This window comes from Phlebotomus papatasi, chromosome 2, assembly GCF_024763615.1.
Source record: "Phlebotomus papatasi isolate M1 chromosome 2, Ppap_2.1, whole genome shotgun sequence".
In the NCBI taxonomy this organism is placed as follows: Eukaryota; Metazoa; Arthropoda; class Insecta; order Diptera; family Psychodidae; genus Phlebotomus; species Phlebotomus papatasi.
The window spans coordinates 11194517-11214555 of record NC_077223.1 but is presented as its reverse complement, the minus strand read 5'-3'; the positions used below and the strand labels follow the sequence as shown (position 1 = coordinate 11214555).

Genomic DNA, 20039 nt, shown 5'->3' with positions numbered 1-20039 from the left:
ACCGTCTCAAGTGCTTTAGAAATTTAGACTTTTCTTTGTATAGGTTCTTGTCTCGACTATTTTCCCTATTTCTCGTCCTGTTCTAAAATCATCAAACAGTCGTGACAGAGGAACCAATATAAGTGGAAAATTCGATTAAATAATTTTTTTATGAGAGCAGCCTTGTACTAAAAATATGGTCAAGATCAAGATTAAGATTTCCCTTTACATTATTCAATGGAATAGAACCAATGGGTAAACGAAATTTAATGTCATCTCTGATAGTTTACAAAAATCCTTTACTGCTAAATTATACAGGCGTAATATTCTCGAGAATCAGCCTAAGTCTTTTTTGGGACTTTAGATCTGAAGACCTTATTCCACGGGCTTCAAATCAGGGGTTTAAGCGGTCTTCAGCTTAGAGGTTTAACCCATTTAACGAAGATCTCAAAATTCTAAGTAACAAAACTAATTCTCTTGGGTTTTAAGAATCTAATGAATCTCTGTAATCCTTAATGTCCAATTCTAAGTCAAAATTTTCTACAAAAAAAATTTGACTTATACGAAATTAAATAAGTTAAGCCATATGGTAAAGCCTTAGTTCTGAAGCCCATATTAGCTACATGACTTAAGCTCTATAATTTCTAAATATGCAAGTTTTATAGAGAAATTTTGAGTGAATATAAGAGCAAAGACATCATACCATTAAAATTCAGTGCTTACCTATTATTTAGAAATTAAAGACCTTCGGAAATTGGGCTAAGCTTGTTAATGTAGAAATCGTATTATACCGGCTTCAGAACTGAGGTTTAGTCCAGTTCCTTAAGCTCTAAAAATTAAAAACAGCAACCAGTTTTATTGGTTTTTCAGAATTTAATAGGTTTCCAAAGAATTTCCAAAAATTCTTAACTAATAATAAATTATAAAAGTTAAACCAGGTTAAACCATATGACTAAGTCTTAGGTCTCAAGCCCGCATTAGATCATTATACCTAAACCCGTAAGAATACCAGCTGGCCGCTCAGTTTCAATCCCTATAGGGGTTCAGATTAAAATTTAGTACAGTGAATTTACGTTAATTGAAGTCTAAAAAAAAATATTTTTTTTTATTGAAAGTGTTCTGCTTCAAGAACACAGAAGTCTTGTTTCTCGATTCCAATCTTTTTTGTAGAATTTACAGAAGTTCAGAAATATCTCCCTCAATTTCTAACTAAAGATTATTCACAAAGAAAATCATTAATTTTTCCTAGGGCATTAGTCAAAAACAAAGAATGCGTCTCTAGGGAATGTCGATTTATGTGGTGAGACGGGGGGGGTCATCGACGACACTAAGTCCATATTTCTTACCGTTTGAACTCTTTTGGTTACAAATAAAAAAAAGGATAAAATGCCGTAGATACGGGTGACTTTGCACCACTTTTTTTCGTAATCTTTTCTTTAATTCTAGCACTTAAAAATGATCTCTAGACTTAGATCATCCTTAAGCCCTGGAATTAGAATTAAAGCAAAGCTTGGAAAAGACAGGGGTACAAGGTCAGTCTAGACCTCATTCCTGATTTATAAAAAAAAACAGTTCACTCATCACAAACATAAGAAGTTCATTATTGGACCACTGTAATGCAAAATTTTAGATTTTCTGTTTTACTAATTTTTAATGAAAAAAAAAAGAAAAAACATGATCACATTTCGATATGTGTTTCTTAAAGAATCTCACCTAACTATGAATTAAAACAAACTTATTACTGCTTTTTGTTCTTTCGACACAGAGAAGGCGAGATAATTGAATTTAAGAAGGTGGAAATTTTGATTGCACACCCAAAGAGCACAAAATGATCACTTCTAAACCGGTAAAATGATCAAGTGTTTCGGGTATATGCGGATCTATTCTCTGGGATGCGATTATAACCGTTCTTTGGCCAAGCAAGCTCTCTTTTAGGATTCGCGCACATTCAACTTTTGCAAATACCACTCACAACACTTCTTCTTTCTTCTGATGATTTTTGCATACTTGATTTTCACTCTGCAATCCCTCGCACTGATCCCTGTGGTGAACTTCTGGGAGGATAAATCCCCTCCAGGATCGGTGGGGTGAAACGAGAAAAAAACTGCGGGATGGGGAAAGAAGATAGTCCAAGAAATATATACTAACAATGACACGATCTTCAAGTGAATGTTCCAAAAGCGCCACATGAACTGGTGAACGAGTGTTCAGATCACTTGGGTGACTCAAAAACCAAAAACCCGTTTCACGATCGCCGCTGAGACTCACACAGGCACATACAATAGCCAAATCGTGGGGGAACTTATTGAGCAAGTGATCGCGAGGGAGATATACCAATTGGGATTTGAAGTGGAGTGATCGAGAAGCAGAAAGTTGCTCCCCAGTTGCCTCCGGAGACTTCTCTCACACTCATACCAGTATACCTGGAGATTTTTACAGCGATCTCCAGCACAATCATGGATGCCAATTGCAATTGTGCCAAAGCACCAAGTGATCTTCTTTAATATAAAAAAAATGATCTTTAGCAATTAAAGATCAAATTTAAAGACTATATCTTGGCCTTTATTATAGATTACAAATGATAAACTGATTTAGATAAGTTGAGATTATTATTAATTTAATAAAAAAAACGAAAATTAATGATAATGGCTCCGGCACACCTTTTAGATCAGGAAAATTTCCTGAAATCGAAATTCGAAATCCTTTTCTCGCATGTTTTGCATATGACTATCTCATTCTTTCGCATACCAAATTCGATTGAACTAAAATTGAATTTGGAGTGATGTTTAAGAGAAGAAGAAGAGTGCGAGAGAATGAAATAGACATATTCAAAACATGTGAAAAAGAAAGGGATCCGAATTTCGACTTCATGAAATTTTCCCGGTCTAAAAGGTGTGCCGGAGGCATAGAGGAAGATTTTGCTGAATAAATTCGGTTTAGATTGGACTTATTCGATATTTAAAAGTGTTTCAAAATGCTTTAACTATTTAACCGGTAAAATTTAGCTGGAGAGGATCAGGATCCAAAGAATTCCCTAATCCTGGGGTGGAATGATAACTTTTCGACACTATCGAATCGACAGTATCTATAAATCTATATCTGTTAGATTACGTAACTGTCGACTTTTTACGGATTGTTGGACCATTCATTGGGACATTTTTAACAGAATAATAGTGTTGATAAATATCTAGGGGAAAGTGACCATGCTTTATACTGTAAAATGATTTCCAAGGTTTGTGATTATTGTCTGATTACCACACAAACCTAAGCGATTATTCCACTATGACAAAAAAATGTCTCACTTATTAGGTTCATAATCCAACCTCAAATAGTTCCTGAAAATCCTTAGATTTTCTTCAAGAAGAAAATGGAAATTCAGTGGCGATTTTTATACAAGTTGGGTCCGGGGCCTTCCTGTATAATAATTGATTCGACAATTCGGAGGCCCATTTTCACTGCAAAAAATTCACCGGATACAAAAAATTGCACATCAATATTTAGACGGAACTCTAATCTATCTGCTTAAATCGTTTGTACGACTGATTATTAGTTTTAAAATAACTCTTATGTAATTTTTCTAAGCCATGTTTTTATGGCATTAGGGCGCTAGCGAAAACCATTTTTTCACTTTGAGTCCATGAAAATGTCGCTCTGCAACCTTAATATCCTGTCAACGGGGTTGAAAGCTATGTCAATTGTCGACAAAATTGGAGGATTACAATAGGTGTAATTATGAAAGAATTACATCTAATGATAGAGTTGCTACATTAAAATTATCATTCATGGACCCTTCTTAAAATATAGGATGGACACGGATAGAATTTATGAATTTATCACCATTCACAAAAACAGTGTCCCCAAGTAAAAATATTTTTACATAAATATTAATACTGATGAACCCTCTATGTGCCTATGATAGCAGTTTTCCTGAACAGCGACATTAATTAAGAAAAAACTTATGAAATATCATGTATTGAAATTACAGTTTTGGACCTATTTTTGATTTTTGCTTCTTGAAACTAGGAAAAAAGAGCTATGTTCCTAATTTTTTCTGGAAGTGTGAGACTTAGGACCAGCTATTAAAATATATTGTGAAGAGTCACAACTATTGATTAACACAAGAAAAAAATAGTTATTATCAAGCTTGGATCGTATCAAGCATGGTCACTTTCCCCTACTGACCTATAGATGGGGCTGAGCCTTTTATTGCCAAATTTTACGAACTGAATATTTTCGAGGATCAGCTTGAATCTATTAGGGGCTTTATGTGCACAAGGGAAGAAATTGAGAGCGTCAAAAAGCGTTCTATCTACTATTCTTTGATATAAGGGGCACAATTGAAATGAATAAACATTATCTCTTCAGAGCACCATTATCCAATGATCAATATGCTGCACAATCCCTGCAAAACTTCTGGAAAAGTTGGTACTCTTGGCGGTTACAGCTTGTTAGAGTCGCTCTTGCAGCTCAGATGAGGCAATAAGTGTGTGCGTGGGGTACCCTCCTGCCTCTCTCAGTCAGGCTCTCCAAGCGGAATCAATAGTTGGAGCTGCAGACAGTGATTGTGTCTGTGGCACCAAAACGCACGGGGTCAATGCATCAAATGCCGCGAGATTTATCTCACACACGCTACAAATCTCGTGACGTCGGCCTCATAGTGCATTGTCTAATGCTAAAATGTATAACTATTTATATCACGGGAGCGATACCAGAACACTTCCAACGCCCCTCATTGACGCAATATGAGCTCGTGTCCGTGGAAAAACTGAATAGATTTCAATGTAATTTTCTTCAATTGCCTGAAGCGAGAGATTTGGGCAAATCTCGCGAGAAAAAAATGCAAGATTAGGGGATAAATGGGATAAATATATTAGAAGATTTCGCGTGTTGGTTGAATTGCTAAAGAGAGGAAGCTTATCAAGAATTTTTACCTGAGAATCTTGTGTGCTCATTTAGAAATATCCGGTTTCACAGTAATAGATTTTCTTGCCATTTTTGAAAGGGCTTTTAGGATCTCTTTGTGTCTTTTCCTTAGTTCAATTCTAGGTGCAAAAACCCGCAAAACCTTTAGATAAGAATCTTAGGTTATGAATCGACCAGCAACACCGGCAAGCATCCTTTTAGGTTTTCTTGCAAAATCAATTTTCCTTTTTTATAATCCTAACACCTCAAGGACTTAGCAAATCCTTCAAGGCTTTTCCCTATGAATATTAAATAGGGACTACTGACTACGATGACTACTCAAAAACTATAATTTACCTACGTAATCTCTTGTTTTAAAATAATTCTAAAGAAAGCAAATATTAATCAACTGGGTATAGTGAGATTAAATAAACTCATTGATAAGAAAATTTCCATTAATTTTATTTAGGGAACATCATAAAAATCCAATTTTGTTGCAGAAAAATCTCCCGCGCTTTTTTTCTCAACTGCGACAATTATATTTTGCAGAATAGACGCGAAGGCGCTGTAGTCGGTGTGAAGATGCCGTCTCGCGACAAATAAAAAAAAAGTGTGATTTGAAAAAAAGTGTCTCTCCCTAATTTTCTTATCAAATTTTCTCAATTCGGCCTAATTTTCACCACAGTCAATTGCTGGGGCAGGGTGGACAGACACCCATTGCTGTGATAACGCCAAAGAGCCACCAAATTGATGTGTTTAGTGCGCATTTCGTTGAAGATGACGCTCCGATAAAGCGGTTTTTTTTGTGTCCGGGACTTTTGTGGAAGTCTCCTAGAGTGAGTTGTTTTGTTTTTTGAAGAGGCTACAATTGAGATTTTAGGGCAGCTATCCATGGAGTCAAAGATGGATTTTGAGTATTTGTCACAGGAGCATTTAGATGGATTCGAGAATTACAAGGTGAGTCACAATTTTCTAACCTTCAATCAGCACACTGCCCTTGAAGGTGAAACTGCCCACAAAACCGGAAAATTGCACAATTTCTCACGCTCTATGTTGTCTCTGTGTTACAGTACAGCTCTATAGATACCTCACCGCTCAGCATTTATGTGATGCATCCGTTCTGGAATCACCTAGTGAGGTACTTTCCGCGATGGGTGGCGCCCAATGTGATGACATTTCTGGGATTCCTCTTCACCGCACTCAATTTTGTCATGCTCTCATGGTATGATTGGGGCTTTTGGGCCAGCAGCGATCTACCCGGCACTCAGCCCATTCCCAATTGGTTCTGGGCTCTGGCAGCCTTCAATCTCTTCCTAGCTTATACTCTGGATGGGATTGATGGGAAACAGGCTCGTCGGATTGGATTGTCTGGGCCCCTGGGGGAGCTCTTTGATCACGGCCTTGATTCCTATACAGCCGCTCTGATTCCAGCCTGCTTGTATAGCGTCTTTGGCCGATTGGCTCCCTCAATTTCGCCCATGAGGATGTTCTACATCACTTGGATGGTATTCTTCAACTTCTACCTGTCCCACTGGGAGAAGTACAACACTGGTGTCCTCTACCTCCCCTGGGGCTACGATCTCAGCATGTGGGGCTCAACGCTGATGTTCCTAGTGACATATATTGGAACTTACAGCATGTGGAAAATTCCATTTCCCTTTGGATTAACTTCCGGTTCAGCTATGGAGTCAATTCTGCACGCCTGTGCCCTCTCCAGTCTCCCCATGTCCCTCTACAATCTCTACAAGTGAGTCTATTTAATTTAATCTCAAGCCTCAATTTCGATAATTTTTTTTTTGGAATGATCTCAAGGGGGAAATATCTCAAATAATGCACAAAATTGTTTCGGACAATTAGATTTTTTTTATTGAAATTCTATTTTGTGGTTTTTAATTTTTACTTCAGTACTGTGTCAGATCTCGTAGAAGCTAGACGGATTTACACAGAGCGCTTTTGGTGAATCTTTTTGAGAGGAATTTTTTTCAACAGAGTATTTTAAATACTTTCTCTTGTTCTTTCCTCTTTTTGTTTGAAAGTTAAGTTAAAAAGTTCACTTTAAGAAGTTAATCACAATGAGTGCTACATCAGGGGGCCCTGTGGGCCCCCCTGATGAATTTAATCTCTACAACGTGACCCACAGAGGTGAAATGCCCACTCTGGAACAGACGCAGAACAAGAATTATAAAGCTCTTAAAGTTGCATTTTTCACCCATCCATCCGATAACGAGAAATATTTCGTTATTGGTGGTGAAGAAATAAGAAAATTGAACATATTTGAAGTGCACAGTGGATTGAAGCTGATATCTTCTGAAAAATTCAAGACCATCACGAGGCTCAACAGTGGCGATTTGCTGCTTCAAACTTCATCTACCCGGCAAATTGAGTCCCTAAAAAAACTGACCAGTTTTGGCGCCAATAAAAAGCCCGTTACAATTTCTGAGAACGGTGCTCTAAATCAATCTCAAGCCATTATCCGTTGCCGAGAGATAATGCAACTTGATATGGAAACAATTCGTCAGGGATTAAGTGACCAAAATGTGGTTCATGTGCAAAGACTGAAACGACGAGAAAATAACACTTGGATAGATACTGCCACACATATCCTCACTTTTGATTCTCCAATTTGCCCTGCTGAAATAAATGTAGGATACCTCGTCATCAAAACGGAATTGTATATTCCATCACCTTTCCGATGTGTTATCTGTCAGCGGCTGGGTCACACAAAAAAAAGGTGTGATTCTAAAAAGAACGTGCACACCTGTGGATATTGTGCGAAACCCTTCCACGGTAATGAGGAACCCTGTCCTGGACCAGCCAAGTGCATCAATTGCTTGGGAGAACTTCCAAGTTCCAGCAGACTTTGTCCGAAATACATCGAAGAAAAGGAAATCAACGCCATCCGCGTTACTATGAGGATCCCGTATAAACTCGCCAGAGAGGAGCTAAAGAATCGAAAGTTCATCAAACCTGCAGCACATCTGAAACCCACCTCCCCAATTAATCAGTCAGGAAAATCATATTCTAATATTCTTAAAACTCAAAATTCTAACGTAAATTCTCAATCCCCAATTGTCCAGCAAAAAATTGCTAAGCGTATCTCAACACCGAAAAATAAGGTATTTAAACCTAAAGTCACACGAAAAGAATTCAAAAGGCAAGTTTCGGAGGAAAAAATGAATGCCTCCCTCGCAGAGAAAGCCATTACAATCTCTCAAACAGAAAATATCCCTTCACCTGTGCAACAAAACAATTCAGAACAATTACACCACTCATCCACAAATCTACTAAGCAATTCACAATTAAATTATTCATTAACAAACCAAAAAATCTCCTCTGATGATTACAATCAGTTCAAAGGATTCGATTCCTATCACTCCTCCCCATCCCAATCCAACCTATCCGTCCCTCTTCCCTCCCCCTCTCCCTCCACCCTCCATCCTGACCCTAAGCCACCTGATATTATGGAACTTATCAGTTCAGAAGAAGAAATATCACTAACTCCAGATATTCAAATGTCTGATCCTGAAGATAATGATGAAAATGATCAATTTTCTTCTGCCTCAGGAGGTAACTCCTGAGCTGACTGATCGCCGGGATGATTTGGGGCTATGTCTGTCCCTGGTTCTTTGTGGGGGTGGAGGGTGTGCATTGGGATATGCATGCATGCGTTCTAGTATGTATGCGTTCCTTCTGGTCTTGCTTTGCCCCTGCTTGATGGATCCTTGGGTGGGCGTAGCCCCTGAACATCTTTGGCGAAATTTTGTTTTTATTAATCATTATGATGATGTCTCAAATGCACGCAGTACAAAATATTCCTATTTCCCATTACATCTCTGATTCTTCCAATAATTCTTCTCAGTCTCAACAAGTCTCTAATCCACCAATTTCATTTATGCAATGGAACTGTCATGGCTTTTGGCCTAGAAAATCCGAAATAGAATTAATTGCCTGTGATAAAAACCCAATTGCCATTTGTTTACAAGAAACCCACTTAAAAGTAAACCCTCAAGACTCAAGCAAACCTAGCATAAAAGGGTATAATGCGGTTCATGAAAATATTTCTGACAATCCCAGAATGAGTGGAGGAGTATCTATTCTCGTCCAAAATGGATGGGAATTTGATTTAATTCCACTTAATACTGAATTGGAAGCTATTGCCATTAAACTTCGCTGGCACTTTCCTATAACTATAGTTTCTATTTATCTTAAACCATCGATCTTTATCCCACAGCGACAATTCTTAGACCTTATTAACCAAATTCCACAGCCTTTTATTCTAATGGGCGATTTTAATGCTAGTAATGCTATTTGGGGTAGCTCAAGGAATGATAATAGGGGTCATATGATTGAGGAGGTTTTAATGTCTGAAAATTTACTTTTTCTTAATGATGGAAATCATACTAATCTCTCGGTGGCACACGGTACCTTTAATACAGTTGATCTTACGTTCACTGACATTTCCTTGGGAGCTAGATTCCTATGGGAGGTGGATAATGATCTACATGGAAGTGACCACTACCCAATTTATATTACTGATCTAAATTCTCCCTCTACATTTTATCCCAAACCTAAAAAATGGATTGAATCTGAAGCCAATTGGAGTAAATTTTATGAAGAAGCAAATCTAAAAGTTATTCATTCTGAATCTTCCGTCGAAGAAGATTACAAGAATTTTTGCAATGACATTATTTTAGCAGCGGAACAATCTATTCCAACTTCAACTCCAAAACTGAGCAATAAAAGGAGAGTTCCGTGGTGGGACCCTGAAATTGGATATCTTATACGCGAAAGAAAAAAAGCTCTTCATAAATTTAAGAGACATCCGTCAGACGAAAATATGATGGCATATATGTCCCTTCTTTCCACAGTGAAAGAACGTATCCGCAAAGCTAAGAAAGATTCATGGGAACAGTTTTCCAATAGTATAAATCTCCATACTCCTCTCAAAGTAATGTGGGACAAAATAAAAGCGATTCGTGGTTTTTCTTCATATACGATACGTCGGATTGATTGTCCTTGGGGAAGCTCTAGCGATCCCACTGAGATACCAAATATCCTCATTAAGAAATTTACTCATGCTTCTTCAAATGCCGCATTGAATCCACCTGAAATTCTTGCTAAGAGTAGAATAGACAATTCCGTTCCGTCTATTGCTGACGCTACTTTAAGATGTCCTGAACTTAACTATGATTTTACAGCTGACGAACTTTCTCTAGCATTACATAAAAGTTCCGGAAAATCACATGGGCCAAATAGAATAACATATGGGATGTTGAAACATCTCTCCTTCTCTAATAGGTCTACCTTACTAAATTTATACAACAAAATGTGGACTCAATCTTACTACCCTACCTCATGGCATTCTGCTCATATTATCCCTATACCAAAGCCTTGCAGTAGTCCATTAGACTATCGTCCTATCACCCTTAGTGATTGCGACTTGAAAGTTTTTGAAAGAATGGTCAATTTTAGGTTGATTTGGTTCCTTGAACATAATCACTTGCTTGATGAAAATCAAGTCGGTTTTCGCTCTGGACGATCTACTCGTAACTCATTAGCTAAACTAACTGGAGACATTTTCCACTCATTCGAAAGCAAGTCTCATACTACTGCAATATTTTTTGATCTCGAGAAGGCTTACGATCGTGTTTGGAAGGGTACAGTTGTTAAGCAAATCAAAGAATGGGGAATTGACGGAAATTTACTGTCTTTCATAGAGTTTTACTTAGATCCTCGAAACGTTCGAGTTAAAATCAATGACCTCTTTTCTAATGAAGTAACTCTGGACAATGGGGTACCTCAGGGCGGGGTGCTTTCAGTAACTTTATTCCTCATAGCTATTAACAGTATTTTTCGCCTGTTTCCACGAAATGATGAAACTAAAATCCTTTTATACGCAGATGACATAGTTATTTATAATTCTACTAAAAATAATGACTTGCGACATCACCAAATTCAAACCTCTTTAGATAAAATAGCCGCTTGGTCTAGTGAAAATGGTTTTAGGTTTTCACCGACTAAAACCAAAGTCCTTCACTTCTGCCGTAAACATGTCTGTGATCAATTTTCTTATTATCTCAACAACAGTATTCTAGAATACACACAAAAGTATAAATTTCTGGGTTTATGGCTGGATCCCAAACTGTCATTTGGTTTACACTTTCAAGAGCTCAAAACCTCTTGTAATTTAAGATTAAATGTGATTAAATGTCTTTCTGGAACCACATGGGGTGCTCACAGAGATGCATTGATTCGCGTTCACGAAGCTACCATAGTCTCGAAAATTTTTTACGGTTGTGAAATTTATTATCCTGCCTCTTCTAAAACCAGATTAAACAGCTTAAATCCTGTATATAACGCAGGCTATAGACTAAGTACTGGGGCGTTCCGGACATCACCTCTGAACAGTTTATTGGCTGAGGCTGGTGTATCTCCCCTCCCTCAAAGATTTAAATCACAAATTAGTAGATCAGCTATCCGACTTTTATCAAGACCTGATACTCCAGGTCATTTTGATCTAATGTCTTCCTCATCGCGTAAAGATATAAAAAGCTTCTTTTCAATAGGAGGACAAGCAATCAGAGAAATTCTAAATGGTCTTACAGTGGAACAAGATTTCCTAGAATATTTAGCTCCCTGGCTTCTCAATATAAATTTTCTTAATACCTCCATTACTAAATGCCCATTTAAAACTATGACAAGTACTGATCTTAATCATCAAGTTGATTTATGTATAAATAGAATTAATCCAAATAGCTTCGTAATTTTCTGTGATGGTTCACTACAAGGAGATAATGCAGGATATGCCATAACATCATTACACGGATCAATTCTGAATGAAAGATGTTCTGTTCCAACATCTTCTTTTGAATTAGAAGCGAAAGCAATCCTAAGTTCCCTCCTATATATAAAAAATGGCGAAGATTTTCATGAAAGTTGGGTCATAGCGACCGATGGGTTAAGTGTGGTTCAAGCAATTCAAAATTTAGGTAATAGAAATCCTGTGATCAAACAAATTCGTTCCCTTCTAATTGAACTTGGAATTGTTACCATTTTATGGGTTCCTGGTCATAGGTCTATCGAAGGCAATGAAAAGGCAGACACAGAAGCCAAGACTGCAGCCCTGTCCTATAATCTTCCCTCTCCTACAATTTCAATACGAAGTGCACTTAAACTAAATAAAATTTTTTATATGAAATTAGAAAATGAATGGTTCCATAATGAGGTGGCTGGCTTTATCAAAGAAATTTCAAGTACACCAAAAAAACCTATTTTGGATCCATCTCTATCCCGCCGAGAATGCACTCTTATTAGCCGCCTTAGAATCGGACATACACGACTGACTCAATCCTATAAAATGACCCGTGAACCTCAACCAATTTGTCCCAATTGCTCTAATCTTCTCACAATTCCACATATCCTTTTACACTGCGAGCATTTAAACTCTTTAAGACTAAAGCATTTTGGAAGTAAAAGTCCAAAAGATCTCCTTAATTTTTCGATGGTGGATACACATAAAGTAGCTAATTTTTTTAATGAATTAAATTACATTAATGAATTATAAATTGTAAATATTTATTGTTACTATATTTCATAATTATTGTTTCTTTTTTTTCTAAATTGTTCAAATTAAATTGTACGGCACGATATGAAAAAAAGTGCCTAATATGTATTTTGGGGAGGGCTGGGTTACTGAATAAATAATTTTTACTTCTTTTTTGCGATTAGGTAAAACCGATCGAATAAAAGCTCTTAATTTGAAAACGATTAACAAAATAGACAGCATATTTTTTCATAGACCTACAGTAGACTCTCTCTCAATTGGGCTTTTGGGGCGAAATGTCATGCGCTTTATCGATAGATTTGGGCGTCAAAGCCTTTGTAAATTCCACAAAAATCGCTCAATTATAAAGAATCACGATAAAATAGGAAGAACTACAGCGAATTTTATCGAATTAGCTTCATAATTAAGCGTGAAAATTGTCAACAAATTTTTTCGCCCGATTGAAGAAAGAGTCGAGGGAGTGAGAGTCTACAGTAATAAATTCATTTGGCTTATATGGACCCGAGTGAGTCCGACAGCCTTACATAAAGTAGAAGAAGGAGAAGATAGAATAAATTCATTTGAAAAGTTTTAGGTTATTTTAGGCCTAACCTTAAAAATCAAAAACATCTTTTGTAGCAAAATTTATGATTTTTTTATTTTTATAAGAGTAATTTCTAACTTCTAAAACTTGATAGATCTTGGGGAGCTTGGATCCTTAAAAATTGAAATTCCTATATATTGCAAAAAGGTTTTTATTATCTTTATTCTAGTAGTGAGGTTACGTTATATCGGGCATACACTCGACTCTTCGTTATCCGGCACTTCGTTATCCGGGTGACAGCTGCCAAACACTGGCGGTTGATGCATTCAAAATTATGTTTAGTAAACATGAAGTTTCTTCAGTGTGAATTAAAGTGTTATTATCATTGTATCGAAGTTTTTACTACATAGGGGAAGTGCTCATAATTTTGGACAGTCTGCATATAAGCATCGATATCCCAAGTTTGAAGTGCGATATTTTCAATACTAATTGACTTTTTTTGTTACTCTCTTTTCAGAAGGATTATTTAGAAACTTGGCAAGCTATTTATCATCTCATTTTTACTAAAATTAGTTTTAATACGTTTAAAAATGAATTGATATGTAGAGGTGACCTTGGCTCTTATTTTGGACAACTTGTTTATTAATTTGGCCAACTTGGCTGTAAAATTGGACAGCTAATCCGCCTCAATAGGATGCCCATTGTTCTTCATTTGATGAACCAATCTTACCAAGTCCTCTTCCTGTTCATGTAAGGGAAACGTAGAATGTCACAGAAGCCCGGAAACTTTCCATATCATTTATTAAAGTGAGTTGACTTCGATACTCCAAGTACGTGCAGATTCGCTCATTCCCTGACCTTTCCGGGAGCCTTTCAAGGCATTTCTCGCTACATCTCTTTCGTAGAGATGATGCTCCTTTGCTTCTCCAGGCATTTGTCCAACCTAGTCATCACAAAAGCTAAAACTTCACGAAATTTCGTGAGAAAAACACCTGTCCAAAATAAGAATCATCATCTCACTGGTGAATGTCTTAAAAAATTTCCCATTTTTCACACGAAAAATATAATTCACAAGGCAAATCTCACTTCAGGTCAAATGTACAAATCATCAGTAACGTGAATCAACACAATATTCAATGAATATTCAATAATATCACTCAAAAACAGCGAACAAACTTTGTTAGTACTTCACCAAAACTAAATAAGACTGAAGTAAGCCACGAAGTTCTGTCATATTTCTCGTAAGCAATTGCTCACACTGAATTTTCAACAAAGCAATTTCAACTCAAATCATATTCAAAATTTAACGTATTTAGTGTCAAAATCTTCCAAAAAGAACAAATATTTAGGTAGAATTCATTATTCATCAAATATTGGAATAAAAATCCATCATTTTAATCAATTTATGTTTAGTGTCCAATTTAACCCTCAAAGTGTCCAAATTTAGAAACTGTCCAAAATTATGAGCACTTACCCTAATTGTGATAAAAAATGAAACATAAGCACACCATGAAGAAAATTCTCTTGTTCTTTGGCAGACAGAAAATAAATTCACACAGCACAAAATATAAAAACAGTTGATCATTCAAAAAACCCAAATGTCATTTTGTCCCCCAGTCAGCCAGATAACTGACGAGTCGACTGTATTTTGTTAATCAGAGGTCGTTGCCCTATAGCTAACGGTCACAACGATTCCACTGGATTTCCAGCAGCTTTTTCTGCCATGTCCGCTGATTTTACCGCTAAAAATCCGCGTAGAGTTCCCTGGATTTTACCGCTAAAAATCCGCGTAGGCTTCCGAGATAGAAAATTGGCGCTAATTTTCTTCCTAGCGTTCCATGGACGTTTGCGGAACTCTGTATAGGACCGTGTTCACGACTGTGAACATGAATAATTTTTTTATAATAGGGGAAAGTACTCTCCCTTCGAACGTTCATGCCTTCGAATAATGTGAATTTCCTTTGCTTTTCGTAAGAGATTTACACTAAATTATCACGGAATTATCAACAATTGATGATAAGCTAACTAATATTTAATAGAAATGTGTAAGTCTCTTAGAAAAAATAAAAGCAAATTCACATTATTCGAAGGCATGAACGTTCGAAGGGAAAGTACTTTCCCCTATATTTAATCCTTTTCTTTTTATTATTCCTTTCTAAAATTTGATAAATTATACTAACTTCTCATTGTTTATATTTGGAAGAATATAGGGCAATTGTGGAAGAACGTACAATGTGCTTGCAAAGTAGGGGAAGAAATTTGCTTTCTCATTATATTTTGTCACATTTCCCCCAAGTTGCAGTAGGCGTGCATCAAAGTTGTATTTTCTCCCACCTCTTTAGAATTAAGAAAGTATTGTAATATAAAATAATTGATTTATGGGAAAATAAACCAGTCGCGTCTTTCCACAGAATCTAGCTACGGCTTATGCATAGAAGCTCACATGAGTGATGCAGTAGTGGAAAGGACAAGTAAGTAAGGCAAAAACTTTGTCTTTTCACTAAGTCTTCTCATGCAGGAATCCTCCCAAGTTCTTTTAAGAAAGAGCTGCCTTTAAGAAGGCGTTCTAATTATTAGAATTTTATCCCCCAGTGACTGTAGAGCGTCATAGGCGCTCTCTTCACCGGAATTCCTAGGGAATCCCTCCCAAAATTCTAAGATAATTCCAAATAGCTCTGCCACTGTCTATCCAACCGTCTAATAAGAAATGTCCGCGAGTTTCCAGGGACTTTTCCGGAGAAAATTTCCACGTCTTTTCCTATGGATTATTGGCGGCAAAATCGATAGTCAGCCCTTTAAATATTCCGAAAAAAACTATTTATTTCCAGAACAATCTCCGCGGAATTTTCCATGCAACAGTCTTAAGGGCTTCCATGGATTAATATTATGGAATTCCACGACTTTTCTTCTGGATTTTTTAAAAACTATTTTTCCCCCATTGAATAATAGAAAAAACACTGGTTTTTTTATTTAAATCAGTCAGAAAATATTATAAATGTAGGTAAATTGCGAGTTAAATTCTCATATAGTGATCTTTAATTCATTTAAAATTAAATTTTCACAAAATAAAAAATTTAATAATTCGCGGCAATTATACTAAGTATATCGTTCGTCCCGTCTGACCACAAAATGAGCAGTAAAAAGTTAAAATTGAGCAGTAATAAAAAAATTGAAATTGATATTTTCGTTCAAATTTTGGCAAAGGGAAAATTAAGGGGTTTTTCATTTTATCTGTAACAATTTTAAATGTTATATAAACAGACCCATTTTTGTAAAGATTTAAGTTTTTTACTGACCATATTGACATTTTACGGCTCATTTTGAATTTTTTACTGCTCGTTTGTTTTTTGCCAAATAAAATTATCAGTCAATGATTGAGCTGTGTTCCAGAACAGCTATTCGGTTTGTGTCTTAACTACAAAATTTCTGATTTTTATCATCAATTTATTGTTGCTACAAAAAGAATTTTCACCACAAATTTGAGCTTTTTTGATCAAATTTTTCGTTCGAAAAAATCATTTTATAAATTTTCTGATGTTCTCAACAAAATTCTTTCTTGCAGTTCATATCGAAATAAAACGGGTAAAATGCGTCCCCCTTTGGAGGCTCTGCGTCCACTGCTGCCCTTCGTCACATTCCTGGTGATCTTTATGGTGTGGGTGCATAAGTCTCCGAGCAATATCATGGAACGTGAGCCTCGTGGACTTTTCCTGCTCAGCGGCACGATTTTCAGCAACATTAGCTGTCGCCTGATTGTGGCTCAGATGTCCAGTACTCGATGTGAAGCTGTCCACTGGATGACACCAATTTTTGTGACTGGGATTCTGGCTGGAATGACATTCCCATCCATGGAGCTCTTCATACTCTATGCACTGTGCGTGGGGACGACTCTATGTCACTGGCATTACGGTACAATGGTTGTTCAGCAGCTGTGCAGAAAGTTCAACCGGGTGTGCTTCTCCGTGACACCAGCCAAAGTCCCATGAAGAGATTTTCTTTCTGTCTCCGATGCATGCTCTATTCTCTGTGGCCATAATTTTTTTTTAATTTAATTTCACGCGCTATATTTAATCTTCCTGTCCATTTCTTGCCGCGTTACCTTTTTAAAGTTGAGGACACCAACTCGCTCGAGAGTATTTTCGCTATTAGTAGTTTCTTTGATGAATAGGATGTGTAAAAGATGCAAAAAAAAATAAAAGTGTATTTTATCTTAAATATTTCTGTATTTTTTTTTCTTTACAATTCTTCCAATTCTGGAAGATTTTCCACGTCCGGAAGCGATGTTAGCAGTGATTTCTGAACAAAATCGTAGGCAAGGGGAGAAATATTGTACAAGCTGCTGGAAAATTTGTGAATTTCATCACTGGGACCTTCCGGGAAGATCTCATTTTCAATTATGAGCCTTTCAAAGGGTGTCATCAATTGCATGAGGTTCTGCAGTTTGGAGAATTTCATCTCCAACTCCTCGAGTTCTTTTCGCAGTCCATCGCACTCATTCTCACTCATCTGGAGCTCCTGATAGAGTCCCTGAACCAAGCGACACTGATTTTTGTACATTGCTTCGAAGTCTTGTGAATTTTCCTCTTCGGACTCTTCTTTTCCACAATCTTTGTCACTTTTTGCATTTTCACTTTCATCCTCCATCTCTTCGGTGTAATCTATAACAATACTATCTGCAGGAAGTGCCCCAAAAGTCTCCTCTTCAACCGATTCCTCTCCCCGGGAATCAAAAATAGTCGGAATTGCGTCCTTGCGGAGGCGCACTTTGAATCCCAATGATCTATCTTTGTAGCACTCTTCAAAGTGATCACTGCAGATCCTCGTATTGGAGCTCACAATACGATTCTTCCAGCCCAGGGCTCTCAACCACTGCACACCCATCGTCTTGTCCATGGGGAAACTGTTATTGAGAAATAGGGTAATTTCTGAGGTTCTTTGCGTGATAAATTGAATGACATACTAGTGAAAAGATACTCCGGGCTTTTTTTTAGATCCTCGAGATGAATTTTCACAATTTTCTACTGAGCACTTCATGGTTTTCTGATGAATAAATCAGATCAAAATCTAAAGGAAAAACATCAACAACTTGTTTTTTTTTTTAATGAGAAATGTCAATGGAGAATTGAGCAGTGTTGCCAACACTTCAGTGACAGTTCCTCTCCTAAGAAATGCTCAAATCTTCCAAAAATCTCCTAAATTTCAAATATTTAAATTTGAATATTCACCGGGAGTCCCGGGCGTCCCGGGAATATTGCCTTGTCAAGAATATTTATTGCATGTGAATCCTTAATAATTTTCACATGAAATTTTTTACTTGTGGATGGAAAACAAAATAATTTTTATTTGTTTATCAGAATACGGAATAGGAGGATAGTTAAATGGTACGAATGATTATCCCTATTTTTATTATTACAGTGCCCGCTTCGTAATCCGGATGATTGGGAGACAATTTGACAGATGTCCGCTTCGTAATCCGGATGGATTTTTTGAATTTGTTCAACGTCTTGAAAATATAATACAAGGTTTTTTTCCGAGAATTAGAATAAAAGTTTTAAAGAAGTTTAAAAGGACAAAATTAGAGAATTCTATGCTATTATACTTCATTTATTGAACAAAAACTTCACAGGATAATTCATTCTCATTGCTGAACACACATGCATACATAACCTCAAAATGATTTTAAAGGTAACCGTCGATAACTCGTCCGGATTACGGCGATCCGGATTAGAGAGCGGGCACTGTATTATTTTTTTTTATAAAAGTCGATGGCCTTTCCACGGCAAAAACCTTACTTTTTTCGTATACATATTTTTTTTGCAAAATTCTGAAAGTGGATAGCATCTATTTATTTTAATTTATTTTATAAAATCTCTCTGCAAGTAAAACCACTCAGTTTTATAATTATATTTTATATGGACATTTTTTTTATTTATCTATTATAAGTTTTGTATTTTACAAAATTCTATAGAACTGCCTTTATTATGATTTATAAAAATTACCTTAAATTTGTTTAACAAACAAAAAGTCTTTCAAATTCGTGCATTTGGAAGCGAAATATGTCATCCAATTTATGGAGAAATTTGGACGTAGAACATTAGTATGAAGATCAAGTTTTTTTTTCAAAATCAATATAAATTTACAAAGTCTTAATAATAATTGCAAACTTGTCAAGAAAACTTCTATGCAAACAATCAGAACACAACAAAAAAAAATCGAATGTCAATTTGAGCAGAAAACATTTGTTTCCGCTATTTGGCAAACATAATCAAAATTGAAAAATGTAACCAAACTTTCTTTTTAAATGCAACTGAATAGTCCCTGAGCTAAAATGTGTTCCAATTGAAAAAGAACAGAATTAGCGAGGATACACAAATTATCATATTTGTAATTTGCACCTGAAACTTGACAAAACAAATTTTATTATTTTCATAAATTTTATACAAATTCAGTAAAATTAATCATTTCAAAATATTATGATTTATAATTTTAACGTTTTATTAGAATACGTGGTCAAAAATAATAAGTCTTTATAGTGTAATCTAGATGTAAACTCTAAGCAATTCATTTCTTTTAAGAATGAAATACAGTAACTCTTGCTTATAATTTAGTTCTTTCTTGGATCGGGATATTTTTTAATTCACACGACAGTTACATAAAAAAAAAATTACATTTTTGCAATTCACGTTCAACCCTAAAATTATTCATTATTTGGATGATATTTGTCTCCTAAATTCACAAATTTGCGAGACTATAACTCTCAGCGTACACCAAATGCTAAAACTTTGAATTTCTATACAAATGTTGCTAACTATTAGTAATATTTTTCTGCGTTTTAACATTTGGTGTTCGCAAAGCTGTCTACACATTAGTTATGAGAAATTTCTATCAAAAATTAGCATCAAGATGTGTGTTTCAAAAAACTTGGCTTCACATTGGTATGAATTTTTGATAAAAAAAGATGGGTTTTTGAAGTAAATTTGTATGTGTAGGCAATTTCTTTCCAGAATCAATTCAATTAAAGGTAATTTTTATAAAAAAAAATTGAAAGAAATTACTCGCTACATTGGAACA

The 20039-nt window shown here is 36.0% G+C and overlaps 3 protein-coding genes across 10 annotated transcripts in view; 1 reads left to right on the top strand and 2 right to left on the bottom strand.

The window, feature by feature from the left end:
- The window catches only part of LOC129803750 (sodium-dependent transporter bedraggled), a 28895-nt gene extending 26668 nt beyond the window's left edge, over positions 1-2227 (bottom strand). For 2 of the 7 annotated variants that reach the window (XM_055850527.1, XM_055850526.1), the window contains exon 1: positions 1952-2204. The gene's annotated coding sequence lies outside the window, so the exon portion shown is untranslated. Of the gene's footprint in view, positions 1-1925 lie in introns of all 7 variants that reach the window. The other 5 variants (XM_055850525.1, XM_055850528.1, XM_055850532.1 and 2 more) reach the window with 5 other exon arrangements.
- Positions 2228-4567: 2340 nt separating this feature from the next.
- On the top strand, positions 4568-17183 carry LOC129803791 (ethanolaminephosphotransferase 1). Of its 2 annotated transcripts, none has more exons than XM_055850593.1 (3): positions 4568-5838; positions 5952-6628; positions 16531-17183. In XM_055850593.1, exons 1-3 carry the CDS (start codon positions 5773-5775, stop codon positions 16952-16954), a joined length of 1167 nt encoding a protein of 388 aa, XP_055706568.1. In that variant the 5' UTR covers positions 4568-5772; the 3' UTR covers positions 16955-17183. The 2 variants fall into 2 exon arrangements, with proteins under 2 accessions (XP_055706568.1, XP_055706569.1); XM_055850594.1 differs by having other exon boundaries at positions 5442-5838; positions 5957-6628.
- Positions 17184-17204: 21 nt separating this feature from the next.
- Positions 17205-18084, bottom strand: LOC129803821 (uncharacterized). The gene is made up of 2 exons (XM_055850633.1): positions 17929-18084; positions 17205-17868 (listed from the first exon to the last, which is right to left on the bottom strand). Exons 1-2 carry the CDS (start codon positions 18000-18002, stop codon positions 17205-17207), a joined length of 738 nt encoding a protein of 245 aa, XP_055706608.1. The 5' UTR covers positions 18003-18084.
- Between the last annotated feature and the right edge of the window lie 1955 nt (positions 18085-20039).